The sequence below is a fragment of the Panthera pardus genome, unplaced genomic scaffold (genome assembly GCF_024362965.1).
Source record: "Panthera pardus isolate Hobbes unplaced genomic scaffold, ASM2436296v1 HiC_scaffold_10, whole genome shotgun sequence".
In the NCBI taxonomy this organism is placed as follows: domain Eukaryota; kingdom Metazoa; phylum Chordata; class Mammalia; order Carnivora; family Felidae; genus Panthera; species Panthera pardus.
Genome location: NW_026526655.1, coordinates 63,765,202 through 63,788,814, shown reverse-complemented (window position 1 = coordinate 63,788,814; position 23,613 = coordinate 63,765,202). Strand labels below are relative to the sequence as shown.

At 38.7% G+C, this 23,613-nt stretch overlaps 1 protein-coding gene across 2 annotated transcripts in view; it reads left to right on the top strand.

Moving 5' to 3' along the window:
* Positions 1-23,613, top strand: part of CERS6 (ceramide synthase 6) — a 325,203-nt gene that overhangs the window by 181,581 nt on the left and 120,009 nt on the right. For both annotated transcript variants that reach the window (XM_019458546.2, XM_019458536.2), the window contains exon 4: positions 1,691-1,748. In XM_019458546.2, coding sequence (XP_019314091.1) covers positions 1,691-1,748 — 58 coding nt within the window. The remainder of the gene's footprint in view (positions 1-1,690; positions 1,749-23,613) is intronic.

Below are 23,613 nucleotides of genomic sequence, written 5' to 3'. Positions count from 1 at the left end.
AAACTCTGGGGGACACTTGTGTCTGCTGTTGAGTCTCAACTCAGCTCTCGGAGGCCCCCTACCATTATTCTTTTCCTCTTACCTGAAGAAGCTGTTGTTTTTTCCAGAATATTTTGTCTAAAATTTGAATCATCGCCTAAAGTCACCTCTCCCTCTCCCCTGCTGTTTGTTATCTTATTTGAAAAGTTTACATAGCTTGCAAACACGTAAAGCAATCTTCTGCCTGCTGGCATATTGAAGTTGACTAGTCCCTTTCTCATCTTGTCATTTGTGTTCATTTATAACTTGAAATCCACGGTACTACTAACAACATGACCTCAGGAATGCTCTTTAGTGAAATTTAGCCAGCTTTTAAAGGCATAGCTATTCACACTCAAAAAATACAAGAAATAAAATTGGGAATCAGGGTACTAGGGTAAGAGGTTTTTTGGTTTTTTTTTGTAGTAACCATATATACATATAATATATAATTTGTATAAAGTCTTTATATTTTGAGAAAATTTTATGTATATATTTTTAAAATTTCAGTTACTCACCATTAAGCATTTCAGTGTAAATCACAAAACAAGGACATTCTCCTATGTAGACCATAATAGAATTCCCCCACTCAATAAATTTAACATTTATATAACACTAATGTTTAAGATTCATATTTGGTGCTTTCCATTGTCCCAATAATTTTGTCCAATAAGTTTTGCCATTTTAAAAAACACCTCCTAATCTATTTGTCTGTTTATTATCTTTGAAGAGCACATCACAGAATCTGTAATTTTGTTAGCAAATGCATTACTTTTCTTCCTCAGGAGAGGTTTTGAAGATCTTATTTAGAAGTTTTTGTCTATCCCCAAATTGCAAAGATATCTTTCATCAATTTCCTCTCTTAGCTTTATAGTTTTACCTTTCAAATTTAGGTCTTACACCTAAGTGTGGTTCATTTTTGTATAGCATAAAAAATAGGGCTTCTTCAGCTTTTTCCCCCCATAAACATTATCGCTGCCTACATGAAGTCTTACATTTTAAGAAAAACATTGAATCATTTAAAATTGAAAGAGAACCAAAAACATTTTTTTTGCTCACTAAAAAAAGTGAAAGTCTGATTAACAGCTACATGTACAGTTTGGAGTGGTATAATGTTGCCATTAACAGTTGTATATCGGATGATTTAGATTCCAAATGGCTTCCTTTAGTGAGACCACAAAGGTATCCATAAGTATTTGTTAAAAGATGAAAAAAATCTTACCTGATTAAAAAATACTAAGGTTTTTATTTTTAAAAAAAGTATGAACTCCAGTTAAGTCCAGTTATTTACTTAATATCTGAATTAGGCAAGGAATTCATAACAATCTGATGTACTTTTATATTGTTGAAGTATATCCCTTCATGAGTGATTAACAAGAGGAAATTCATAAGTTGAGAAAGAAAAGATGAACAAATGGGTAAAGACAGTAACTGAGTGGAAGAAAATTTTTTTATGAATTATTAATATTTAAGATTTTGCAATAAGCCATGCACCTGAGTATATGTGTTCAGCTAACACTGAAGTTACCCATTAAGCTTAATCCCTGGTTGGAGTGGTGGGTGTGTGTAGGGGGGCGCAAATTTAAGGGACTTTTTTCATTCACATGCATCAATACTGTGCTGTGAAATATATAAACTGAATGTCATAGAATGTTTTTTTAAACTTCTACAGGTGGAGATTTTCATTTCACCTTTATGTATTTATCTATGGAGTCCGGTTCCTGAAAAAGGTAGGATCTACCAAGTTACTTTATATAATTCTTATGTAACTGTAAGCCTATATCTCATTTTTTTATGTGTGACAGTAATGATATTTTAAACAATCATAACAGGTTTCCTAAGAATTTGTGCATTTTTCTTTGACTTATTTCTGTAGTAAATATTTTTTAGATAGATACCAAAAGTATCTTTGAAAATAATTTATTTTGCCAGTGAAAGATGTTGCAAGTCCTCTGACCACTGTAGTTGGTTACTTATTACTTATGGGCACTAGGAGCCTTATAAAATCCATTTGATGCTTTGAAAGAAGTTAAGAGTTTCCATGTCACACAGCTTGAAAAAAAATCAGTTGTTAAAATGTGAGTTATCACTATAATCTTCACCAACAGAAATTATGTTTTAGTGTCTTGCATCGCTATTAACAAGGCAACACCAGCTGCTGGTGGAAAATTGAGTTCCTTTTGTAGATTGTGTTTCCCCTGCTGCTCTTTTGCGATTCCTGCATAAACTGAGGCATCTTTATCTATGGAAATAATTCTTCCAGGCTGCCATAGCCTTTTTCCTGGCTATTTCAATCCTGAATGGCACTACTAACATGTTAGGCTGATTAAATTCAAGTCTCATGAAGATTTAGCTTCTCTTGGTCATGCATGTGTTAACAACGCTGGTGTTGCAGAAAGTTGGAAATTATTTTTAAAAAATATATAGTATTACGCTTTAAGGCAACATCAATGGTATCTTTACTTAGTAGAGAATTTTTTCCAAAGTGGGCCTTGTGCCAAGTGTCATGTCTTACTAGTAAATTTTCATGTAAATATTGATGTGAAAATTTGCAAATGTGTTTTTAGTTTCAAAGTCTGAGTTATCAGTTAGTGTCTGCCTGTGGCAAATTATATTATAAATCGTTAGTTGTTTCACAATATCATATTTTCCTAGAGGGATTATTCTTTTTACTTGTTGTCTTTTCCTTTAGTAACTATACTTACGTTTCACTTAATGAGGCTATACTACTTTTCACTTAGTGGCCAAGAGACCATTTGAATACATTTAGAAGGATGAGCCACAGTCTGTAGCCTGTTTGAGTATGAACCAATTCCCAACTGGGGTACAGAAACGAGGTGGAAATGGCTATTTTGGAACTCTGCTGTTCTGGTTTTCAAATTTACTTGTGTAGAGAGAAAATGGAAAGAATGATTTAGGGCTCCTCAACTCACTACCTTGGAAGAGGAAACAGCTATGGATGGAATTTCAGTTGACAAGGGAAAGTTGTGTTTCATGGGAATGTCAAGTTGCTAACTGAGGTCAAGGTTTGGAATTCATGTTGGGTTCTGGGGGCGAAGGACTTTGACGGTAAACAGGGAAAGATGGTGAGAGCTGGGAGTACTTCTGTGCCCTTTTCCCTACATCTGTGGGGATATGATCTCTTTTAGCCTATCTACAGCAAGCCTGGCCATCTGTCATCAGAACAGGAAACACTTTGACACTTAGCTCTGCTTCTCTCAGTCCCCAAACAGACTGAAGGGAACAAGAATAGCTTGTATCCCCCAGCCCTCCCTGGCTGTGGAGAAGGCAGTAAGAGAGCTTGTCAATGGAATGTTTGCTTAGAAGTTGCTTTTCCTTGAACTACCCCAGTTCCCCATCAGCCTGCCTCTAGTGATAAAAAATGAGAAGAGAACTAGGTGTTGCTCTTCTTGTAAAATATTTGCATTTGGGGTTTCTTCCTCTAAGAAGCTCTTGGTTTTGGTTGAGTCTGTACTTTAATAGTTCTAATGTGTGATAGAAATGTGTATATGGAATCCATGTGTCCGAACCCGCTGTGGAGGACTTCATAAGCCATCTTTTCCAACCCTCTTACTTCACAGCTGGGGAAGCAGAAATCCTGAGAGGGTAGGGAACATTTCAGAGGTCACACAGTTAATTTATTAAAAGTTGAACCTGAAATGAAACATGCATGGCTGTCTCTTAATCTAGTACTTTCCCCACTAACTTGCATGTCCTATCTTACAGCATGATTTCCAGATGACTTCCTTCTTTGGTTAAGTTAGCAAACTTGACCTCATGCAGTCGTTGTTTCTATTTATAGAACTTTAAATACTTACCTTAATGGATATTTAAAATATATTTTCTAGTAACTTTTTTGGAATAGACAGTGTATTTGGTCATCTAACACAAGAGGAAAAATCTATATTGTCAGCATCAGAAATAACCAAAACAAGATAATTCAAATTTTCACAACACTCTGAGTGTTTTAAACAAAATAGCAGGGCAGTGGACCAATTTTAGGAGGTGAGAAGCCATAGCTGCTTCTTACTCTATGCATTAAAAATCTTGATTCTTGGGATGCCTGGGTGGCTCAGTCGGTTAAGCATCTGACTTCAGCTCAGGTCATGATCTTGCAGTCCATGAGTTTGAGCCCCGCATCAGGCTCTGTGCTGACAGCTCAGAGCCTGGAGCCTGCTTCACATTCTGTGTCTCCCTCTCTCTCTGCCTCTCCCCTACTCACACTCTGTCTCTCTTTCTCTCTCTCAAAAATAAATAAACATTAAAATTTTTTTTAAAAAAATGTTGATTCTTACTTGGGCTGTTAGAAAAATGCTGAACAGCTTGGCACTATCCAGTTTTCTTCTACCTTTGGGTCAAATGAACCTGAAGCAAGTTGGTAAGTGCTGGCACCCTGGGCTCATATGCCCCTGGGCCTTGTGTGCCCTGACTTCTTTGCCTGAGATAAAAACCTCCTAGTTCTACCACAGGGGCCTTATCCTGATGCTCTAGACAAATAAGACTGTAGTTTCAAATTATACCCTACTTTAAAAGTCAGAAAACTGGAAAGCCATGTTCTTACTCCAACTAGCAAGAAGCTTTTCTTCAAAGAAAGTCAAGAATTAGAAATTAAAATGATGAGTTTTAGTTCCTTCAACAAAAGCCATCATATCACACCTGCCAAATAATTACATCTCCAGATATTTGAGGATTTAACAGAAATAAAGCCTCTGATTAAGCACACAGTGGTAGTGTGGTACCCTAGGGTTTTAAGCAAACTTGGAATGATATTCTCATTATCAGTATCATCTATGACATTGTGTCATAATTCTTGCAGTTGATACGTAAATGTATCTTTGGAGCAATATACAGGATGACTTCTTGCATGAGTTGGGTGACCATACAAGCTATCTTAGGGTCCTAGGCAGTTACCTCCCCCTTGTACTCAAAATGACCCAGTTTGGGCAATAAAGTATTCAATCACATGTCAATAGTTCTGTAATAAATAGTGAAATCATTGGCCTGTATTTTAAAATTTCTAGACACCCCATAAACTGTGTGTGTGTTCATTTCTATGAAATCAACAAAATGTTTTCTGTAGTTGACAAATAAAAGAATGAGCCTCATGTTTTATAGTGATGTGATAATGCTCAGGTATGCATATGTTATATGTTTTCTGCTTTCCCAGCTTAGAACCCCCTTTATAGATAGCACTAACTCTGATCATGAAGCAGTCTCTGGAAGGCATTACAGACAGGTTAGTGAACTATTAGGTAAAGTTATAGCTAAGTTAGTAGGAAATATTTAAATAGTTGAAAGATAAGCCTGTCTCAATACTCTGCTCCTGTAATTACCGGACACAAGTGCTTTACCCATAAATATGATTGGCAGAGACAAGTACTTTTTAAATTTTTTACTTATTTTTATTTTTATTTATTTATTTTTTTGAGAGTGGGAGAGAAAGTGAGAACATGAGCATGGAATAGGGGCAGAGGGAGAGGGGGAGAGAGAGTTCTAAGCAGGCTCCATGCCCAGTGCAGAGCCCAACGTGGAGCTCCATCCCACTACCGTGAGATTATGACCTGAACAGAAAACAAGAGTTGGACACTTAACCGGCTGAGCCACCCAGGTGCCCCAGAGACAAGTACTTTTTAAAAGAAAACTCAGAATTAGTTCAGGTGCTCTGAAATTCTACCACACAATGTGCTCATTCATACAAATTAACACATTTTCCTAAGTCCTGAAAGAAACCACATTCAAGCCTTAAAGAAATAGAGTAAGCTATCTCTCACTGTTACCTTTTCTTCTCCTTTGTAGATGGAAGTTTGTATTGGGTGGAGTGCTTTGAATATTTTTCTTTGAGTTTCTTTCATTATCTTTTAACAATAATAGTGTTACAGAAAGGCCAGTGTAGAGATGTATGCAACTGGGATTTAGGTAAATAGTTTTTCTTATAATCTACATGTTAGGCTAATATATATCCAAGTTTTAATCATATGGTACATTTTATATCCATTTTGTACATATACATGTATATAATTAAAATAGAAGTTACTCAAATATACCAATACCTAACTTCTGTGTCAGTGAGGGTCCCATTATGAGACAGAAACCACAGGAGTTATTTTAGGAAGGGCTATAATATAAAGAATCACTAACTGGGGGAACCGCTAAGACTGGTGTTAACTTGTGTTACTCCAAGTAATTGATCTGCTGGCTGTTTGCTACCAGTCTGCAATGAGATAAGAAACTTGACCTGAATGTAAATCAACTCCCTGCTTCTTCTTTGAGAAAGTCTATCTATGAAGAAAAAGTCAGCTGAAGTAGACAGTGTGCTTAGTGATGTAGTTAATTTACATTCCGGTGAAAGAGTAACAAACATTTCAAGGACTGGCACTCTCTGTACATACTTTGATGAGCAGTGCACAGAGGTATCGTGAAGATAGTAATGGTAGGAAGAAGCTACCTCTCTGAAGACCAGGGGTTCATAGAAGAGGGTGGAGTAGAAGCTTGAAGGAAGAGCCATGGACCTTGACAAGACCTCCAAGAGGGGAACGTTGACCAGCTGGAGTCTCTGAGGGACCACAGTGAGGCTGGTTCTGGGAATGAGGAAAGACTGCAGACAGCAAGCTGCTGTTGCCGCCAGGATGAACTTCCACTGCTAGTGTGAAGATGTGTTGCTGGGGGTGTGGGGGTAGTGGTGGAGAAGTGATGGCAAGAACAGGAAGCAAAATACAAAAGAGCACATCCCATCTTCTGTTGCAGTCTTCCCGCCTCCTTCTAGTGCTTCTGAGAGGCTCGACTCCACAAGGCACCAGCTCCTGAGAGCCAGCTGAATTGAAGTTTGCAGAGTCCCAGCTCTGAAGCTGAGAGATAGTATCTGAATAACTAGCCCAGCCTTCCCGTGGTGCTGCAATCTATGATGTACTCTGATGACTTGCTGTCATTTATTTTATTACATTTAAACATTATGCAAGTTGCCATGTACTCTGTTGGCTTCATGACTAACTAGGGGGTGAAAAGGCATCACTGAAAAGTAGTATCTTGGCCAAATAAGCACTTTGCCAATTCCCTTAGACTGTCTCAATCTGCTCAGAATGAAGGCATAGTTCATTATTCATTTGTTTCATTATTTTTCATTATTCATAGTTCCATTATTTATTTGGTGTACTTTTTTTTTCTTTTTGTAAAATTTCTTTTAATGTTTTATTTATTTTTGAGAGAGAGAGGGAGTGAGGGAGAGAGAGAGAGGCAGAGAGACAGAGCGTTAGCAGGGGAGGGGCAGAGAGAGAGAGAGACAGAGAGAGAATCCAAAGCAGGCTCCAGGCTCTGAGCTGACAGCACAGAGCCCAACACAGGGCTCAAACTCACAAACCATGAAATCATGAGCTGAGCTGAAGTTGGGCCCTTAACCAACTTCATTTGGTTGGCCCCATTTGATGTACTTTTCAAAGTTCAGCAAGGCCACTAGGTGTTCAGGGTGGTATCATGCTTCAAGGTATACTCTTTTGCTTATTGGTTAGCTTGGAATCCTTCTGAAATTGAAAGAGCAAAATTGTCATCATTTTGCCTGTATTGACAGTGAAAATATTTGTCTGGCCCAGTAGAATATGTGTCCATTTAAAATTTTTTGTGTCATTTAAAAAATTTTGAAATTGCTTGGAGTTATGTTCCTTGTTGAAGGAGATTTGACATTTAGAGTTTTACGTAAGTTTTAACTTTTACCTAATGACCCCATCAAGTAATTTTGTAAGAATTGCAGATGACATAGAATATGAGCATTGAGAATAGACCTTAAAGATCAACCATCTCAAATTTCTCATTTCAGAACGAAGAAATAATTTCAAAAGGATGAATTGACTTGCCTGTGGCAAGAATAGAAGCCAGCCTTGCTGTCTTTAGAATTTCTAAATCAGTTAAAACAACAATATCGAGACTTAGAAAACAAGTTTCAAAAATCTAGCAACTCAAGTATGTTTAATTAGCAAATTCACCTCATTAAGAAGTAAAAGTTACATCACTGTGAGAGAACATTAGGTGAGAAGTCAAGATGGAGTTGGTAGTTTGAACCTGCCAATCATTGCTTAATGGCACCTTTGCTCTCGGAAACCTCATTTTTCTCATCTGTAAAATGAGAGAATGATGGTTGCCCTAACTTCCTCAGCTTTTGTGTAGGAGTGCTGTGGAAGCTATAAAGTATTTTAAAAATGTAAGTGAGAACACTAATTATTACTGGTTGAGAGAGGTGGGCTCTGTTGGGGGCTGTGAGTGCTTAGCTCTCTTGTAATCCCTTGACATGAAACTTACAAAGTTGTGGCCCCCTCCTAGCCAGGTTAAGATCCCTGTTGTGGCTATGCTTTGATGCTTACAAATGGGTAAATGCATTTTCTGGAATGGAAATATCTGGAATGGCCTTGGGACATTGTCCTTCCACGTTTCTTTTTGTTCTTCCTTTTTCCCTTTTACCTGCATGTACCCTCTTGAATATTTTCTGATTTCCCTTGTACCCGGCATTTGCCCTTCTCTGTTGACTTGGGTCTGGCATTCTGTCTGAGGAGGATGTTCTGAAGCTGGTGAAAACCTGAGGATAATGTGGTACACGAAGGGCCCTGAAGAAGTAGTCAGAAGACCTGGGTTTGAGATTGAATTCTGCCATTAATCAGTTTTGCAGCCTTAAGAAGTTACTTACTCTCTCTGGGATTTAATTGCTATATCTCTAAAATCAGTAACATGGACTAACAGAACGTTTAAAAAACTTGTACACCAAAATTCAGAGAAGAATTTGAAATAGCCAGTAATTCTGGCAAGCTGGTACAACCTACTTAGAAAGCAGAGTGGTGACGTGGAATAATAACTGTAAGTATGTTCACATACCGTCACTTGGCAGTTCAACTCCTGTGAATTAATCTTGAGCAAGGAATTACACAGGAGCAAAAAATATATGTCTGTGGTTATTTATTACAGCTTAAAAAATATGTGTGAATGTACATATGCACACTATATGCAATGCAAATTACAGCAAATCCAAACAGAACTTAAAGCAATCTTAATGTCTAATATTAATAGGATTGCTTAAATTATTGTTATCAAAATGATAAAATATCATGGAACCATTTAAAAATAAATGGGGCTCCTGGGGTGGCTGGTTAAGCATCTGAGTCCTGGTTTCAGCTCAGGTCATGATCTCACGGTTGTGAGTTTGAGCCCCGTGTTGGACTCCGTGCTGACAGTGCGGAGCCTGCTTGGGATTTTCTCTCTCCTTCTCTCTCTGCCCCTCCCCCCTCAAAATAAATAAATAAGTAATAACTGTAAAGTAACCATATTATTTATAGTCCTAATAAAATGTTTAGTAGAACTGTACATGAAAAAATTAACATTTATATAAGATAAATGAAAGGTAATAGGTAAAAATGAAGGTTCCTTTTTTTTAATTTTTATTTGTTTTGATGTTTATTCACCTTTGAAAGAGAGAGAGAGAGAACGAGCATGGGAGGGGTAGAGAGAGAGGGAGACACAGAATCCGAAGTAGGCTCCAGTCTCTGAGCTGTCAGCGCAGAGCCCGATGCAGGGCTCGAACCCACAAACCCTGAGATCATGACCTGAGCCGAAGTCAGATGCTCAACCGGCTGAGCCACCCAGGTGCCCCCAAAATGAAGATTCCTTTTAGAAAGGCAGAACTGCAGATAAATTAACTACTTTCTTTTCTGTTAAAAATATGAACCCAGAGATGTGGGCATTTGAATGGAAATGACTGCACGTAACTTAGGTATACTTGGGTTTGAAAGAGCTTGTAGTTGTAACTTTTAAAAAGGAGAAAATTTTTTTAAAAAGTGGAATTCTACTTAAATGGCAAAGAGATACAGAAATTTCATTAAAAAAACAAACAAAACCCCACCGTCCGTGTTTGCCTGGTTCTCGCTGCCCCAGTCCCTTAATTTTCTCCCACAGGCTTATTTTCCATGATCATCTTGATCCCGATGTCCCAGAATGACATAATATTGACTTTTGAAGAAGCTCTTTTAGTCTCCGGTGGGATTCTGATGAGATTCAGGCTCTGTTTCCATAGTAGAATCCCCACTTCCATTTAGCACTTTAAGAAAACTCCCATAATGAAAGTCCCACCTGTTTTGGTGTAGGTTCCAGTGACTTGGAAAAACTCTTGGCTTAGTACACAGCCAGGATAAAAATTGGAATCACTGAAAATAATCACATAGCAACCAAAGTCATGATAGCTTTACTGCATTAAGTACTCAGTATGGGCCAGGCATTGTATTGATCACTCAGAGTTTGCTTCTCTTGCATTGTACTGTGTACCTTCTCATCCTCATAAAGAAACCAAGGCTAAGTAGGGATCAGTAATTTGCCCAAGGTTACAGAGCTAGTCAGTGGGAGGGCTGGAATTTAAATGCAGATGTTATTGACATTGTGGCCTACTTGTATCCAGGCTTCACTAGGGACTCTGTGGATCTCCTGGACTGATAAGGACTGACCACTTAAGAAAAAGCAAAGGTCTGTCCTATGACTATATTTTTCTAGTCTACAGAGTTAAGCTTAGTGACCGTTATGACGACAGAATTAAGTTTAGTGATTGTATACAAAAGGCCCACATTAAGCACCATTCTTGCTTTATTTATCTGCTTGCAAAGCTGAAAATCTGTGGTTTGCTTCATTCTTAGTATTTTTGAATCTCAACATAAATTGTCTGCTAATTTTCAGACTGGTACAGATGCCCCTTTTTACACAAACCAATGTAATTATGCAATACAATTTTTTCTCCCCTTCTGTGATACATATTTACTTTCTACATTGTGACTAGCAAACCATAAATACACTATTCACAGTAAGAAGCTGGTTGGAACAACTCAATATGCTCTAATTTAGGGAATGTGCAGTAGGTGAAATTGTTCACTAGGAAAAATTAAAACGTTCAGATAATAAAGCCATTTCATCAGCACGGGGGTTACAGCTTATAGGTTTTTTTTATTTAATGAGATGCAGGAGTTTAATTTGGGGTGTGTATAATTTTCTCTAAAGAGCACGGAGAAGCCTTTACCCAGGTTGTCTTTGCTTTGTGTTCGGGCTTTGTCTTGAAGGAATGACATCTCACACCAACGGCATCCTGCAGGCGGTGAGGTAGGATTTCAGGACTTGGAGGAGTTCACAAAGCTGAAATGGACTTTTGTTGTAGGAGGACAAAATGTTTGTGCCGATTCTGAAGTACAAGTGGCAAGTATCACTGAGTGATACTTGCTTTTATGTAATTATTTACACAAGGGTTTGTGGATTTGATTTGTGGTTTGATCAAACCGTGAATCTTAGTTTTTTCAGGTCACTTAATAAAATGTCAACCTTGTAGAAGGTCTAAAAATAAAGAAAAAGCGAACTTCTGTTTTAGAGGCTACTAAAATAACACTCATTTACATGAGTAAAATGTTCATTATTAGACAGTGCCCTAAAGGCATAGGTTTACACTTCTCAAAAGTTTAGGGCTGAGCTTGACTGTGAAAAACATTGGTCCTCATTTATATGCTGTAACAAAGCTAGCACTACAGGCTTCCTCTGGCTTAGGGCAGTGCCTGAAAACTGGATTGCATTAGTATTCCTCTCCTGTTTCCATGGGGAATAGAAAACTAGTCACTCTCAGAAGAGTTCAGGTAATTTGATATGAAATATTGATCCATGTATCAAAATCTGTACCTGCACATTCACTCTGCATTAGCTGAATCGTATCTGACGTTAAAAAAAAAATCCATTACTGAATTCAACAAAAAAAGCATTATTCTCACTAAGGTTTGTCTTAATAAAATCTGAGAGCTAATAGCTTTCACAAACAATGGTCATCATAAAAAGCATTTTCCTCATCAACAATAATGAAACAAACCAGATGTTCATTGCTTAAAAATGATAGCTTTTGGGAAGAAATAATGAGATGGTCTACTTCTGCTTGTAAAACTGGTGTTCTGTCTCTTCAGGAAAGACCCAGTCTTGTCTGTGTGATGTGATGGTGGGGGCGGGGGTACTGAGGACAAGTATCTGATGTGGAGCAGAGCAGCGGGCCTCCCTATCTGACTAGCTCATGCTCTGATTACAGCTCTGCGTGTGGCTCCATAAAACTGGTTCAGAGAGCATCTGAATACTGGGTCAACTACAGTTTTCTGTAAGGTGGGACAAATGGTTTAGTGTTTTGTTTTCGTTTGGTGCGCTTCTCCTTTATTAACGCACATGATAATAGGCCTGCTTGCTAAAGGCTACTGCTGTTATTGTTTAGGATTTTTTGACCAAAAGTGTGGTGGTGTCATTTACCTTGGAATGACTATTCAAAGCACATAGAAGAAGGCCATTTTGTCCTCGAGGAATTCATGAATGGAAAGGATAAAATAACTTTTTTCAGGCTAAATTAATCTATAGTGATAGAGGTAGTTTTACAGGGGTGAGGGCCTGGGCAAGGGAGCCTGCTGGAGTGCTGGAACTCTTCTAGATCTTGGTCAGGTGATGGTAACATAGGTGTGCACATATGTAAACATATATTGAATTTCTGTGTACTTAGACTTTTGCACTTTATGATATGTAAGTCATACTCAATTAAAAAAAAACTCAGTGGTTTCTGATAATCCTATAGCTTGCATATAAGCAGTTGCTATATGTTGCTGAGTGGAAATGTGGGCACAAGGCAGTTGAGGATCAAAAGCTCTTATTTAAAGGGCATTCCATTCATGGCTCTTTCAAGAGCTTCTGTCTATTACCCCTGGAAAATACTGCTCTCTGTTCATTTGTTCATTCTTTTATTCAGTATCTATTGAGCACCTACCCTTTCACTGGGATTATTCTAAGCATCATTGAAAAAGAAGTTAGCAAGACGGTCTGAGTCCCTGAACTAATGAGTATTGTTCTTCTCTTCCCTAAGATCATCCGTAGCATAGGAATTTAATTCAGTGTAGCTAACTAACATTTATTAAGCATCTACTAGACCAAGACATAGTAGCAGATAGGAGAGGGAACCCATGGTTCCTGCCTTCAAGAATCTTGTAATATGTCAGAGGAGTTAAGATTCCTCTGTATATACTTATACTTGGTGGTAAATGACAGAAGTATAGGATTCCTTCTGAGCAGGGAAAGGGGATCTAATTGAGGAAATTGAAGAAAATTTGGAGAGGTAGTATTTAGTTTGAACCCTAATAGATGGCTTCGCATTGATATGGGGGGTTAGTGAAAGCATTCTTAGATGGAGAATACAGAATAGGAAACCTGGAAAAATACAGGGTTTATTTGGGATTACAGAGGGGAAATCAGAAAATGAAACTGGAAATGTGTTTGAAAATTTGACTTGCATTAGAGAAAAGATGGCTTAGTTCCCCTGCATGTCCTCATTGTAAAGATATCTGGTGTTTGTTTGGAGGGGGCATCCTTCTTCCTCCCTGACCCCAATCTGCCATCTCTCATCTTATTAACCTGTGGCTCTGATTCTTCTCTATGTCTTCTCTTTGTTCTCTGCCCTTCTTCCACATACCCAAAGTGGTGAATGGATGGGGGTTGGGAACTAAGGATAATGGTGGAGAGTCATTTCAGTTACCTCTGCTCTCCCAGCCTCATCCATCTGTGAATTGCTGTGAAATTACATCCTCAATCCCTGCCAGCAGAGCCTAATCACCAGATATTGACATTACTATTCCTATTGTAACCTACCACAAGCAACATGATTGCTCAAACCACTGGTCCTTCCCTAAAATCCTGCTTTACTCTTCTCTGCCCCAACATCCTCACTTTCCAATTCCAGGTAGGTGTCATATTTATCAGAGTGTCCTTTCCATCTAGACATTTAACTAATTTATTCTTATTCATTTATTTTTATGTAATTATTTTTCATTGAAGTGTGATTGACATGCAAAAATTTGGACATATTTAATATATACAGTTTGATAAGTTTGAAGATAACTGTGTACCCATGAAAGCATCACCATATACAATGCTTAAACTCCTCTATCATCTCTAGAAGTTTCCTCTCTCCCTCTTTTTTGATAAGAACATTTAACATAAAATCTATCTTCTTAAAATTTTAAGTGTGCAATACAGGATTGTTAACTATATGCACCATGTGCTATACAATAGATCTTTAAGACTATGTATTTTACTTAAGTTAAAACTAGATATACCTCTCCAATTCCTCCTCCCCCAAGCTCCTAGTAACCATAATTCTACTCTCTACTTCTACATATCCCATATAAATGAGATCCCATAGAATTTGTTCTTCTGTGTCTGGCTTATTTCACTTATCACAATGTCTTTAAGTTCATCTACATTGTAGCAAATGGCAGGATTTCCTTATTTTTTAATGCTGAATAGTATTCCATTGTATTTATAAACCACATTTTCTTTATCCAGTCATCTGTAGATAGATATTGAAGTTGTTTCCTATTTTCTGTTTTCTTTGCCATTGTGAATAATAACTGCAGTGGGGCATGGATATGCAGATATCTCTTTGAGATCCTGATTTCATTTCTTTTGGTTTCCAGAGGTAGAGTTGCCGGGTCATATAGTTTTTTGAAAAGTCTCTAAGCTTTTATCCATAGTGGGTGCACCAACTTACATTCCCAGTAGCAATGCACAAGGGTTCCCTTTCCTCCACATCATTGCCAACACTTATCTTTTGCTTTTTTTTTTTTTTTTTTTTTTTTTTTTTGGTAATACCATCCAAACAGATGCGAGGTGATACCTCATTGTGGTTTTGATTTGCATTTTTTTGATGATTAGTGATGTTGAGCATCTTTCAATTTACCTTTTCTTGGGGGAAATGTCTATTCAGGTCTTTGCCCATTTTTAAATCTGTTTGTTTGTTTGTTTGCTATTGAGTTTCAGGAGTTCCTTATGTATTTTGGATAGTAACCCTTTATCAGGTGTGTGTGATTTACAAATATTTTCTCCCATTCTGTAGGTTGCCTTTTCACTTTGCTGATTATTTCCTTTGCTCTGCAGAAGTTTTTTAGTTTGATGTAGTCCCATTAGTCTATTTTTGCTTTTGTTGCCTGTGCTTTTAGTGTCCTAACCAAGAAATCGTTGCCAAGGGCAGTATCAAGAAGCTTTTCCCTTAGATTTTATTTTAGGGGTTTTATAGTTTTAGATTTTATTTTTAAAGCTTTAATCCACTTTGAGTTGATTTTTGTGAAGGGTCCAATTTCATTTTTTCCATGTGGATATCCAGTTTTTCCAGCACAATTTATTGAAGAGACTACTCTGTCTCCATTGTGTATTTTTGCCCCCTTGATTTATTCTTGAGGCTTCTGCCCTAGCTTGCCACAGAAACTTCACTGAACAAGGTCCCTGGCTTTTCCTGTGATCATCAGCACTTCTGACAAAGACAAATATAGGGAAAAACTGTCCCCCAGCCTCTATCCTTTTCCACTGCTCCAAATATTCTTGTCATAAGCAGGCCAGGTACATTGTTATTCCTGGGTTTACTTAGAATGACCTTCCTCATCTTTACCCAAAGATGATTCTTCAGCGCTGATTTTTCACAGATCCCCCTCATGATGGAAAACCTATAACTTAGGGCCCTTTAAATCTCTACTTTAGTGCATCCTATTTTGTAGTATTTTTGTATTGTGTGTAGTAAAGCAGCTAGCTTGATTCCTGAGCCATGGAAGGTGTTTGATCAGTAGGAATTGTCATTATTATTATCATACAATATTATTCCATACTTAAGTAGTAAGTGTCTTATCTATGTGCTTATATCTCAAATTTATTTCCATCCAATTCTATAAGCAGCTGAAGACAGGGCTTCATATCATGGGCGTATTTCCCCATAGTGTTTGATATCCTGCTGACAGTACAGTTAGATAGTGCCCAAAAAACTTGAGTAATGAAATTAAAAATATGCTACTTGGCTATTCTGTAATAATTTTGTTTAAAAGTTTTTTGGGGAAAGACCTTAAAAATTAATGACTAAAATCAAGTATAGAGATTAGCTGAGAATTTTTATCATTTGTGGTTACCCTCTTTCCCATTAGTATTGTACATAGGGTTGGCAGTAAAATTAAATGAAATATTAACCTCTAAAGTCAAGGCCCCTATTGCTCAAGGCCATTAACTGTAATATTCTAAGAATTATCTCTATAGAGACTTGGATAGTAGGGGGCATTCAGTAACCACAGCATAAGTAAACATGGTTTGTTCTCTTAGGCAATAGCCCTGTTGTGAGTTATCATCTTCTCCCTTTGTGGTTATGAGCTTCTGTCCATAGCAGATCCTTGATTAGAAGGTTGAAAGTAAATGATAAAATATCATAACACAGAATTTCATAATAAGGTACATGGTGTTCAGCATAAGCAGAAAAATTATATTTGGCACAGGTTATCCAATATGAAGGGTGGAGGTAATAACTAGACTATAGTGCTGTGTGTGTGTGTGTGTGTGTGTGTGTGTGTGTGTGAGTGTGTGTGCAGGCATCATTGGCATGTGAAGCATAAATTAAGAAGTAGCTCTTTTTTTCACTTTGTTCCTAATTATGGCTTCTCACAACCTAATCTGTTTTTTTTCCCTTGAACTAGGGGTTGAAGCTATAAAGTGGTGCTTTACTAATTATCTGCATTTCATGTGAATTATGAAAACAGGGCCATGTAGAAACAAAATTAGTAAATGCTGTGGATACTATTTGATTTGGGTCCTGTTGACCTAATTTACAAGATCCTAGGCAGGGAAATGGTTTCCCACTTACTTCTCCTTGTTAACCAGTCCTTTAACTCCGGAGAATGGACTCCTAGTTGATTTCTGTGTAGTGCAAGAAGTGTTGATGAGCATGGAATGTGGTCAGCAGATACTGGCAAAATTCAGATTACCAAATAATGCCACAAAGTAAAACACAGTTCTACACATTACTTATGTAACTTACCTAGCCCTTTAGATGAGAGGTAGAAATTAAAAATAGAGTTTAGATTTTGACACTGGTTGATTATTATGATCATCTCTTGTTAAGATGTGACATTTATTTCTCAATTCATTTAATAAATAGATGTTTGTGGTATGAAATCTGCCTTTCTAGAAGATAGGTATTGTGTAATATTATGCAAAAATTTTGCCTAATGATCATTTTTAGATACCATGTTGGAAATGCTACTCTTTTTCTTTTCTAAGTTTCTCCTGACATGTACTTGAATTTAAAAAGCAATCACTGAATATAACATCGAAGGTTTTATCTTCATGTGCTGAATGTGGCAATTATAGGCCAAGAAATTGATAGAAGTACAAAATGGACTCTCTCTGAAAAATAGAGGAATTGGCATTGTTACAAAGAGTACTGATTTGTGGTTCCATTAATTTTTAAATCTATTTTGCCTGCTAGGAAAAGTATTTTATAGGCAGTTAACTCCGGTGAATGCAGTGAACAGTCACACCTGATTGTTGCTGGTTCAAACCTTGAAGCACAGATAAAATTGACTTTAGGAACTGGTAGTAGCTTCTCATGTTATTTTAAGACTTTTTTTGTTATTTGTACTGCAGGATGTTTAGGATGTCCTTGCCATTTTTCACATTGTGTTGTCATAGCACTTGTTTCAAGGAAGTGATGTTCTAGTAGATTATTTCCGCCTTCTAAAATGCATGACATTCTGTTAATTACCAAGTTCAAAGAGAAAATGTTCCATCAGTGGTACTCAGACTTGAACATACCTCAGAATCACCGAGAGAGCTTGTTAAATCATGGATAGCTGAGTGTTCCCCCAGAACTCTGATTCAGTAGGTTTCGATGAGGCCTGCATTTCCACCACATACCTATTGTGATGATGGTGATGCTGGTCCAGGAACCTCACTTGGAGAACTGTGTGACAGTGTGGTGCCCAGAAAGGCTAAATACTCACTGAACATGTATGTTAGTGTTCCATGGCTGCTGTAACAAATTACCACAAACAGTGGCTGAAAACAACACAGATTTATTCTTTTACACTTCTGGAGGTCAGAAATCTGACGTCATTTTCTCTGGGCTAAAGTCAAGGTTCCTACAGAGCCAGTTCCTTCAAGAGGTTGTAGGGGAGAATTTGTTTCCTTGCCTTTTCAGCTCCCTGTCAGCTGCCTGTGTTCCTTGGCTGGTGGCCCCTCCTTCCTCTCCATCTTCAGACCTCATCCCTCCCATCTCTGCATCTGTCATCAGGTCAGTTTCTCCCCTTCTGGTGTCATATCTCCCTCTGTCTCTCTTTATTTGGGCCATTTGTGATTATTGTTAGGGCCCATCTGGATGAACCAGGATAACTTCCCCAATCCAAGATGTTTACCATAACACATCTGCAAGTTGCTTTTGCCATATAAAATGACATTTTCACAAAATTCGGGGGTTAGGACTTGGATATTTTTGGAAGCCATTATTCAGCCTACCATATTATGAAAAGCTACTCAGCTCTCTTGATCTCTCAGAAGGCATCCACTAGTATATCCAGGGAGAAATTCCATTTGACACATCTAAAGTTGGAGTCACTTTGTGTTGCCTCTCATATGAACCTGGAGATGATTTGCAGGTGGTAACACATCTGCTCCTGCAATAAATGTTTATGCAGAACTGGGATAGCACAGAATCGGAAGGTTTTCTCTGGAAGGCCCCATATTCCTCATCCTTATAGAGTTTGCCAGTTAATAGAGGCTATGACTTGCTCACATGGTAAAAGTTCTGTAATGGTGGTACAGGTGGAACTCTAAGATTAGAGGAGTAGGGAGAACTCTGACAAGATCCTCAGGGAGGGCCAAACTAAAGATGTGCTGTTGAGGGTGAAAGATGAAGGAAGCCTCAGCTGATGAAAAGCAAAGGCGGTGAAGGGAAGAAGAGTGTTGGGAAAGAATAGACCGTGGTAAGGCTGGAACTTGCGTGCGTGTGTGTGTGTGTGTGTGTGTGTGTGTGTGTGTGTACATGTTTCTTTTTGGGGGCGGGAGAGGAGGGCAGACAGCAGGCATGATGATGAGGAGAGACAAATGGGGCAGATGGATGAAGGCCATGATTGCTCAGTCAAGAATTTGGCTGCTGTTTAGTAAAAAGAATAGTGACAGACAACTGAACTAGAGCTGGAGCAGTATAAGGAGTGAGTTAGAAGCAATAAAAATTGGAGGCAGGGAGCTGTGTTGGCCACTGAAGCAGTCCTGATTTATCTGTCATCCATGGCATTGGTCCATAAGCTGGTGAAAACTAGCTCTTGACATCAGTTGTGGATTTTTGTGTTGGGATGCCCAAAAAAGTTGGCAGAAAGTCAGTTTCAAATAGGTAAAGCATTTCCTGCTTGTTATGAAAGCTTACCCAGTACTGAAGAGGTAATATTGAATTTTTAAAAAGAGAAAGGAGGAGACAGGCAGATTTTTTTTTGGGGGGGGGGTATATTTGAAAGTTACTTAGAGAAGAGGGGAGGGACTCCCAGGTGGCTCAGTCAGTTGAGTATTCGACTCTTGATTTCGTCTCAGGTCATGGTCTGACGGTTCATGGGATCAAGCCCCACGTGGGGCTCTGTGCTGGCAGCGCAGAGCCTGCTTGGGATTCTCTCTCTCCCTCTCTCTCTGCCCCTCCTCTGCTCTCTCTCTCTCTCTCTCCCTCCCTCTCTCCCTCTCTCTCCCTCTCTCTCCCTCCCTCCTGGCCTCTTTCTATAACCCTCCCCTGCTTATTATGCACATGTACTCTCTCTCAAAATAAACTTATAAACAAAATGACTACTTATTACCTGGCAAAAAATATAGCTATTAGCTATTTTTTGTTGTTCTGTTTTCCGTAGGGGTAGAAATAACTTTGTTTTCCATTTAGAGTCACTAACTTAACAGGAAGGGGAAAAAAATTCAAGAGATATACACATTTCAGTGAAGATAGTGAATACTTTTTTGGGGGGTAGGGGGAGACAAAAACTCCTTTTTAAAAAATGCTATGTTTCGTACATAATGCAAATAATTTTAAAATATATTTCAGTTGTATGATATTTAGAGAAGAGAAGACAGCTGACTTTTCAGGGAATGATAAAGAAGGGTATTTCAACCATAGCACCCACACACTTCCTCACCCTGCTGCCATGTGCTATTCTGTGCCCAATCCTGTATTGTGGTGTTTAATTGATTTTCTCCCTGCCCTCTGGGGTTTATATTATTACCTATTTAAAATAGAAAGGAAACAATCTCAAAGAGGTTAAGTAACTTTAAGCAGTGGAGCTGGCATTCGGCCTCAGGTCATGTGATTATTCTCCCACATTTGTAGCTGTTAAATGTCCTCTTTGAGTAAAAATTGCCCATCTCGATGTTCAGTCAGATCCTGAAAAGCAAACCTCTTCACTGATATTACATTATGTCATAATATGGATATTTTATGGCAGGAAAGATGGGAGAGAAATGATAAAATGTAAGAATATTTTTAAAGTGTTTGATTTCTACTAAAATTATATAAGCATATGGTTTCCAGAAATCCTATTTTTACATTTTTCAACAGATGAAAGCTTTTAACTTACTGTACTAGAAAGTAGAACATTTCACTCTGTAATGGGAGCGATCTGCTTTTCCCCACTGGTAGCAAGTCATTTTGCCAGTGGTAGACAGAAATGATAATCACCCCGTCCTGATCTGGCTAACCCCTGCTGATCACATAAGTCTTTGTTCAAGCTGATTCAGCGCTCTTTCCTTTCCCTGCCTCTTCCCATTCTTTGGCTCCCTCTGGGCTATCCATCCTGTTTCTACCTCCCCCGCCCATTTACACCCTGTAACCCCTTAGTGGATGCTGAAGAGCTCAGTTGCTGTCCTTGTCACATGGTTACCTACATACTACCCAGCCTTAATGTGAGTGCCTCAAGGTCGTTCCCTGAAAGCAAATACTCAATAAATAGTTGTTGAACAGATCTGCTGTTTATTTGCCCATGAGGTTGATGGCTATGCTATGTTAAGAAAGGTGTATAAGAAATGAAACAAATTTCAAAAATAGAGAATGGGGCAAAAAAAAAAAAATAGTAAGGTGAACATTTTTTTTTGACCTTTAAATTTTTTTTTCAACGTTTTTTATTTATTTTTGGGACAGAGAGAGACAGAGCATGAACGGGGGAGGTGCAGAGAGAGAGGGAGACACAGAATCGGAAACAGGCTCCAGGCTCCGAGCCATCAGCCCAGAGCCCGACGCGGGGCTCAAACTCACGGACCGCGAGATCGTGACCTGGCTGAAGTCGGACGCTTAACCGACTGCGCCACCCAGGCGCCCCTTTTTTTGACCTTTAAAAAAGGAGCTGCAGTTCCACCGACTGATGTCTTATCTGTAGTTGTTTGCTTGCTCCAAGTTTCATTCTGACATTAGGGGAGTAGATGATAAAGGCCAAAGAAACATCTGTCCACTTTGGTAGAATAAGAGATACCTTGATTTTCCATTTTCTTTCCTGTAGGTGTTTTGGAGTTGGCATCTCATGAGAGGAAGGGAGGGACAGGAGTCACAAATGCCAAGGAGTGGCCAATAGTCCCAGTAAGAGAGAAGGAAAAGTGCCCCCCACTCTATTATCGTGTCTCTCTGTTAACTGTCAAATCATTGACAGAGCTGGTTACTTTATTTCTACAGCCTTTCCTCCTGCTCTGAACATGGAGAATTGCTCATCAGTTGTTAATTCCTTTGCATTTCCTTGGCTTTATCAGCAATTATCAGTGCCATCCTTAAACGAAATAGCCTAACTTCTGCACTTAAGTCAACACCACATTAATTCACAGGGAGATCCTAGGGCAGTTTAAAGTGTCTTTTCCCCCTTTATCTATTCATTCCATTCCAGAGGCAGTATCTGGTTGCTTTTATCTACTTCCTCTGACTTCCAATGATTTTTAAGTGACGATTTGCCCAATGTCTACTTACCAGGGCTGTGCTGATGGCAGTTATGTGGTGCGTGAGTGTGGCCCTTCAGTTAACACGAAAATCTCTTTCTGTACAATTTTGAATATGCATTTTTATTTTTCCTGGTACCAAATAAGGTCACCCTTGTAAAAGCATCAGCAATTTTTCACTGCCTCATATGCCATTTTTGTGTTCATGCTTCCTGAACAATATAGGTAAAAATACTTTCCCTCTGCTTTTGGGGTTGTGGAAGCCCTATGGATTGGGCGGGGGTGGCGTGGGTGGGTGGGAGCGAACCTGGGCTTGAGGAGCCTGCGTGGTTAGAGAAAGGAAAGTAAGGATAACTAGGGAGAAGTGTTTTTGTTTGTAAAGGATGAGGATGTCTTCTTGGGAGGCATATGTGTAATCTGTGTGGTAGGTTTTCTCAAGCGACAAGGATTAGACTCGCTAAACTACCTTACCTTTAGCAATGCTGAGATGATTAAAGAGAAGTCAGACTTGTGATACTTTACAGGGAGGGCTGTTGCAGTGGTGCGGTTTTGTACAACACCTCCAGCTCTGTTTTCTTCTTTATTTATTTATTATTTGAGAGAGAGCGAGCATGCGAGCATGAGCTGGGGAGGGCAGAAGGGGAGAGAGAGACAGAGAGAGAGAGAGAGAGAGAGAGAGAGAGAGAGAATATCTTAAGGAGGCTCCACACTCAGTGCAGAGCCAGACACAGGGCTTGATCCCACAACCCTGGGACCATGACCTGAGATGAACTCAAGCGTCAGAGGTTTACCTGACTGAGCCAGCCAGGTGCCCCCCAGCTCCATTTTCAAGGAGGATGTCGTGTCTTATGAAGGGAAGCACTTTCCCTTCCTCCTCTTAAGGATAATCTGTGAGGGCCAGATGATATGTTTCTCTTTCACAGTGGCCATTCATAGTCATGTTAACTATCTCCTCCATCATCTTTGGAACAACAGTAAATTAGTTCTGTGGATTAAAAGGAAGAAGAAAGAAAGAAATAATTTGCTTAGGGTATGTATGTATTTATTTATTTATTTAATGTTTATTTTTGAGAGAAGGAGAGAACGCACGTAAGTGGGGCAGGGACAGAGAGGGAGACACAGAATCCAATACAGGCTCCAGGCTCTGAGCTGTCAGGCCAGAGCCCAATGTGGCACTCGAACTCCCAAACCCGTGAGATCATGACCTGAACCGAAGCTGGCCACTTAACTGAATGAGCCATCCAGACACCCCTGCTTAGGGTTTTTAAAGTGACTTCATCCTGAATTTGGTCTAACATATCAAAGCCCTGGTCCTGTTTCCAAATATGTGTCTTCTGAAAGAATTGATATCCCAGTTATCAGGCAGTCCATAAGACAAAGCCCTGCTCTTTTAGGGATTGATAGTTTATTAGCTGGTGAAGCATTTTTGTGTGGTATGTCATTGATTCCAAGTCTCCTTTTCATACATTATCTCATTTTGTTTTTCTGTTGCTTCAAAACAACGCTTATATGATTAGACCTTGTGAAAGACCTGTTTAAAAAGTGGTTGTAAGTGACTGTAAATTGCAATCACATTTGCTGACAGGCAGTGACGATACTAATCAGATAAGAAAACTTGGTTCAAGGAAACCAGTCATTAGTGTCACCAGTTGATCTGTGGCCAGAAGCTTCATTAATATGAAAATCTTCACTCTGCTGCCAGCTGACCTCGGGATTTTTGCCTCTGTTCAGGTTGATAATCAAAATGTTGCCTCTAAAAATGGAATACCCATCTAATGATTAGGAGCAAGTTTATGAATAATAAATTTAATTTCAAGAGCTGTTAGTTTA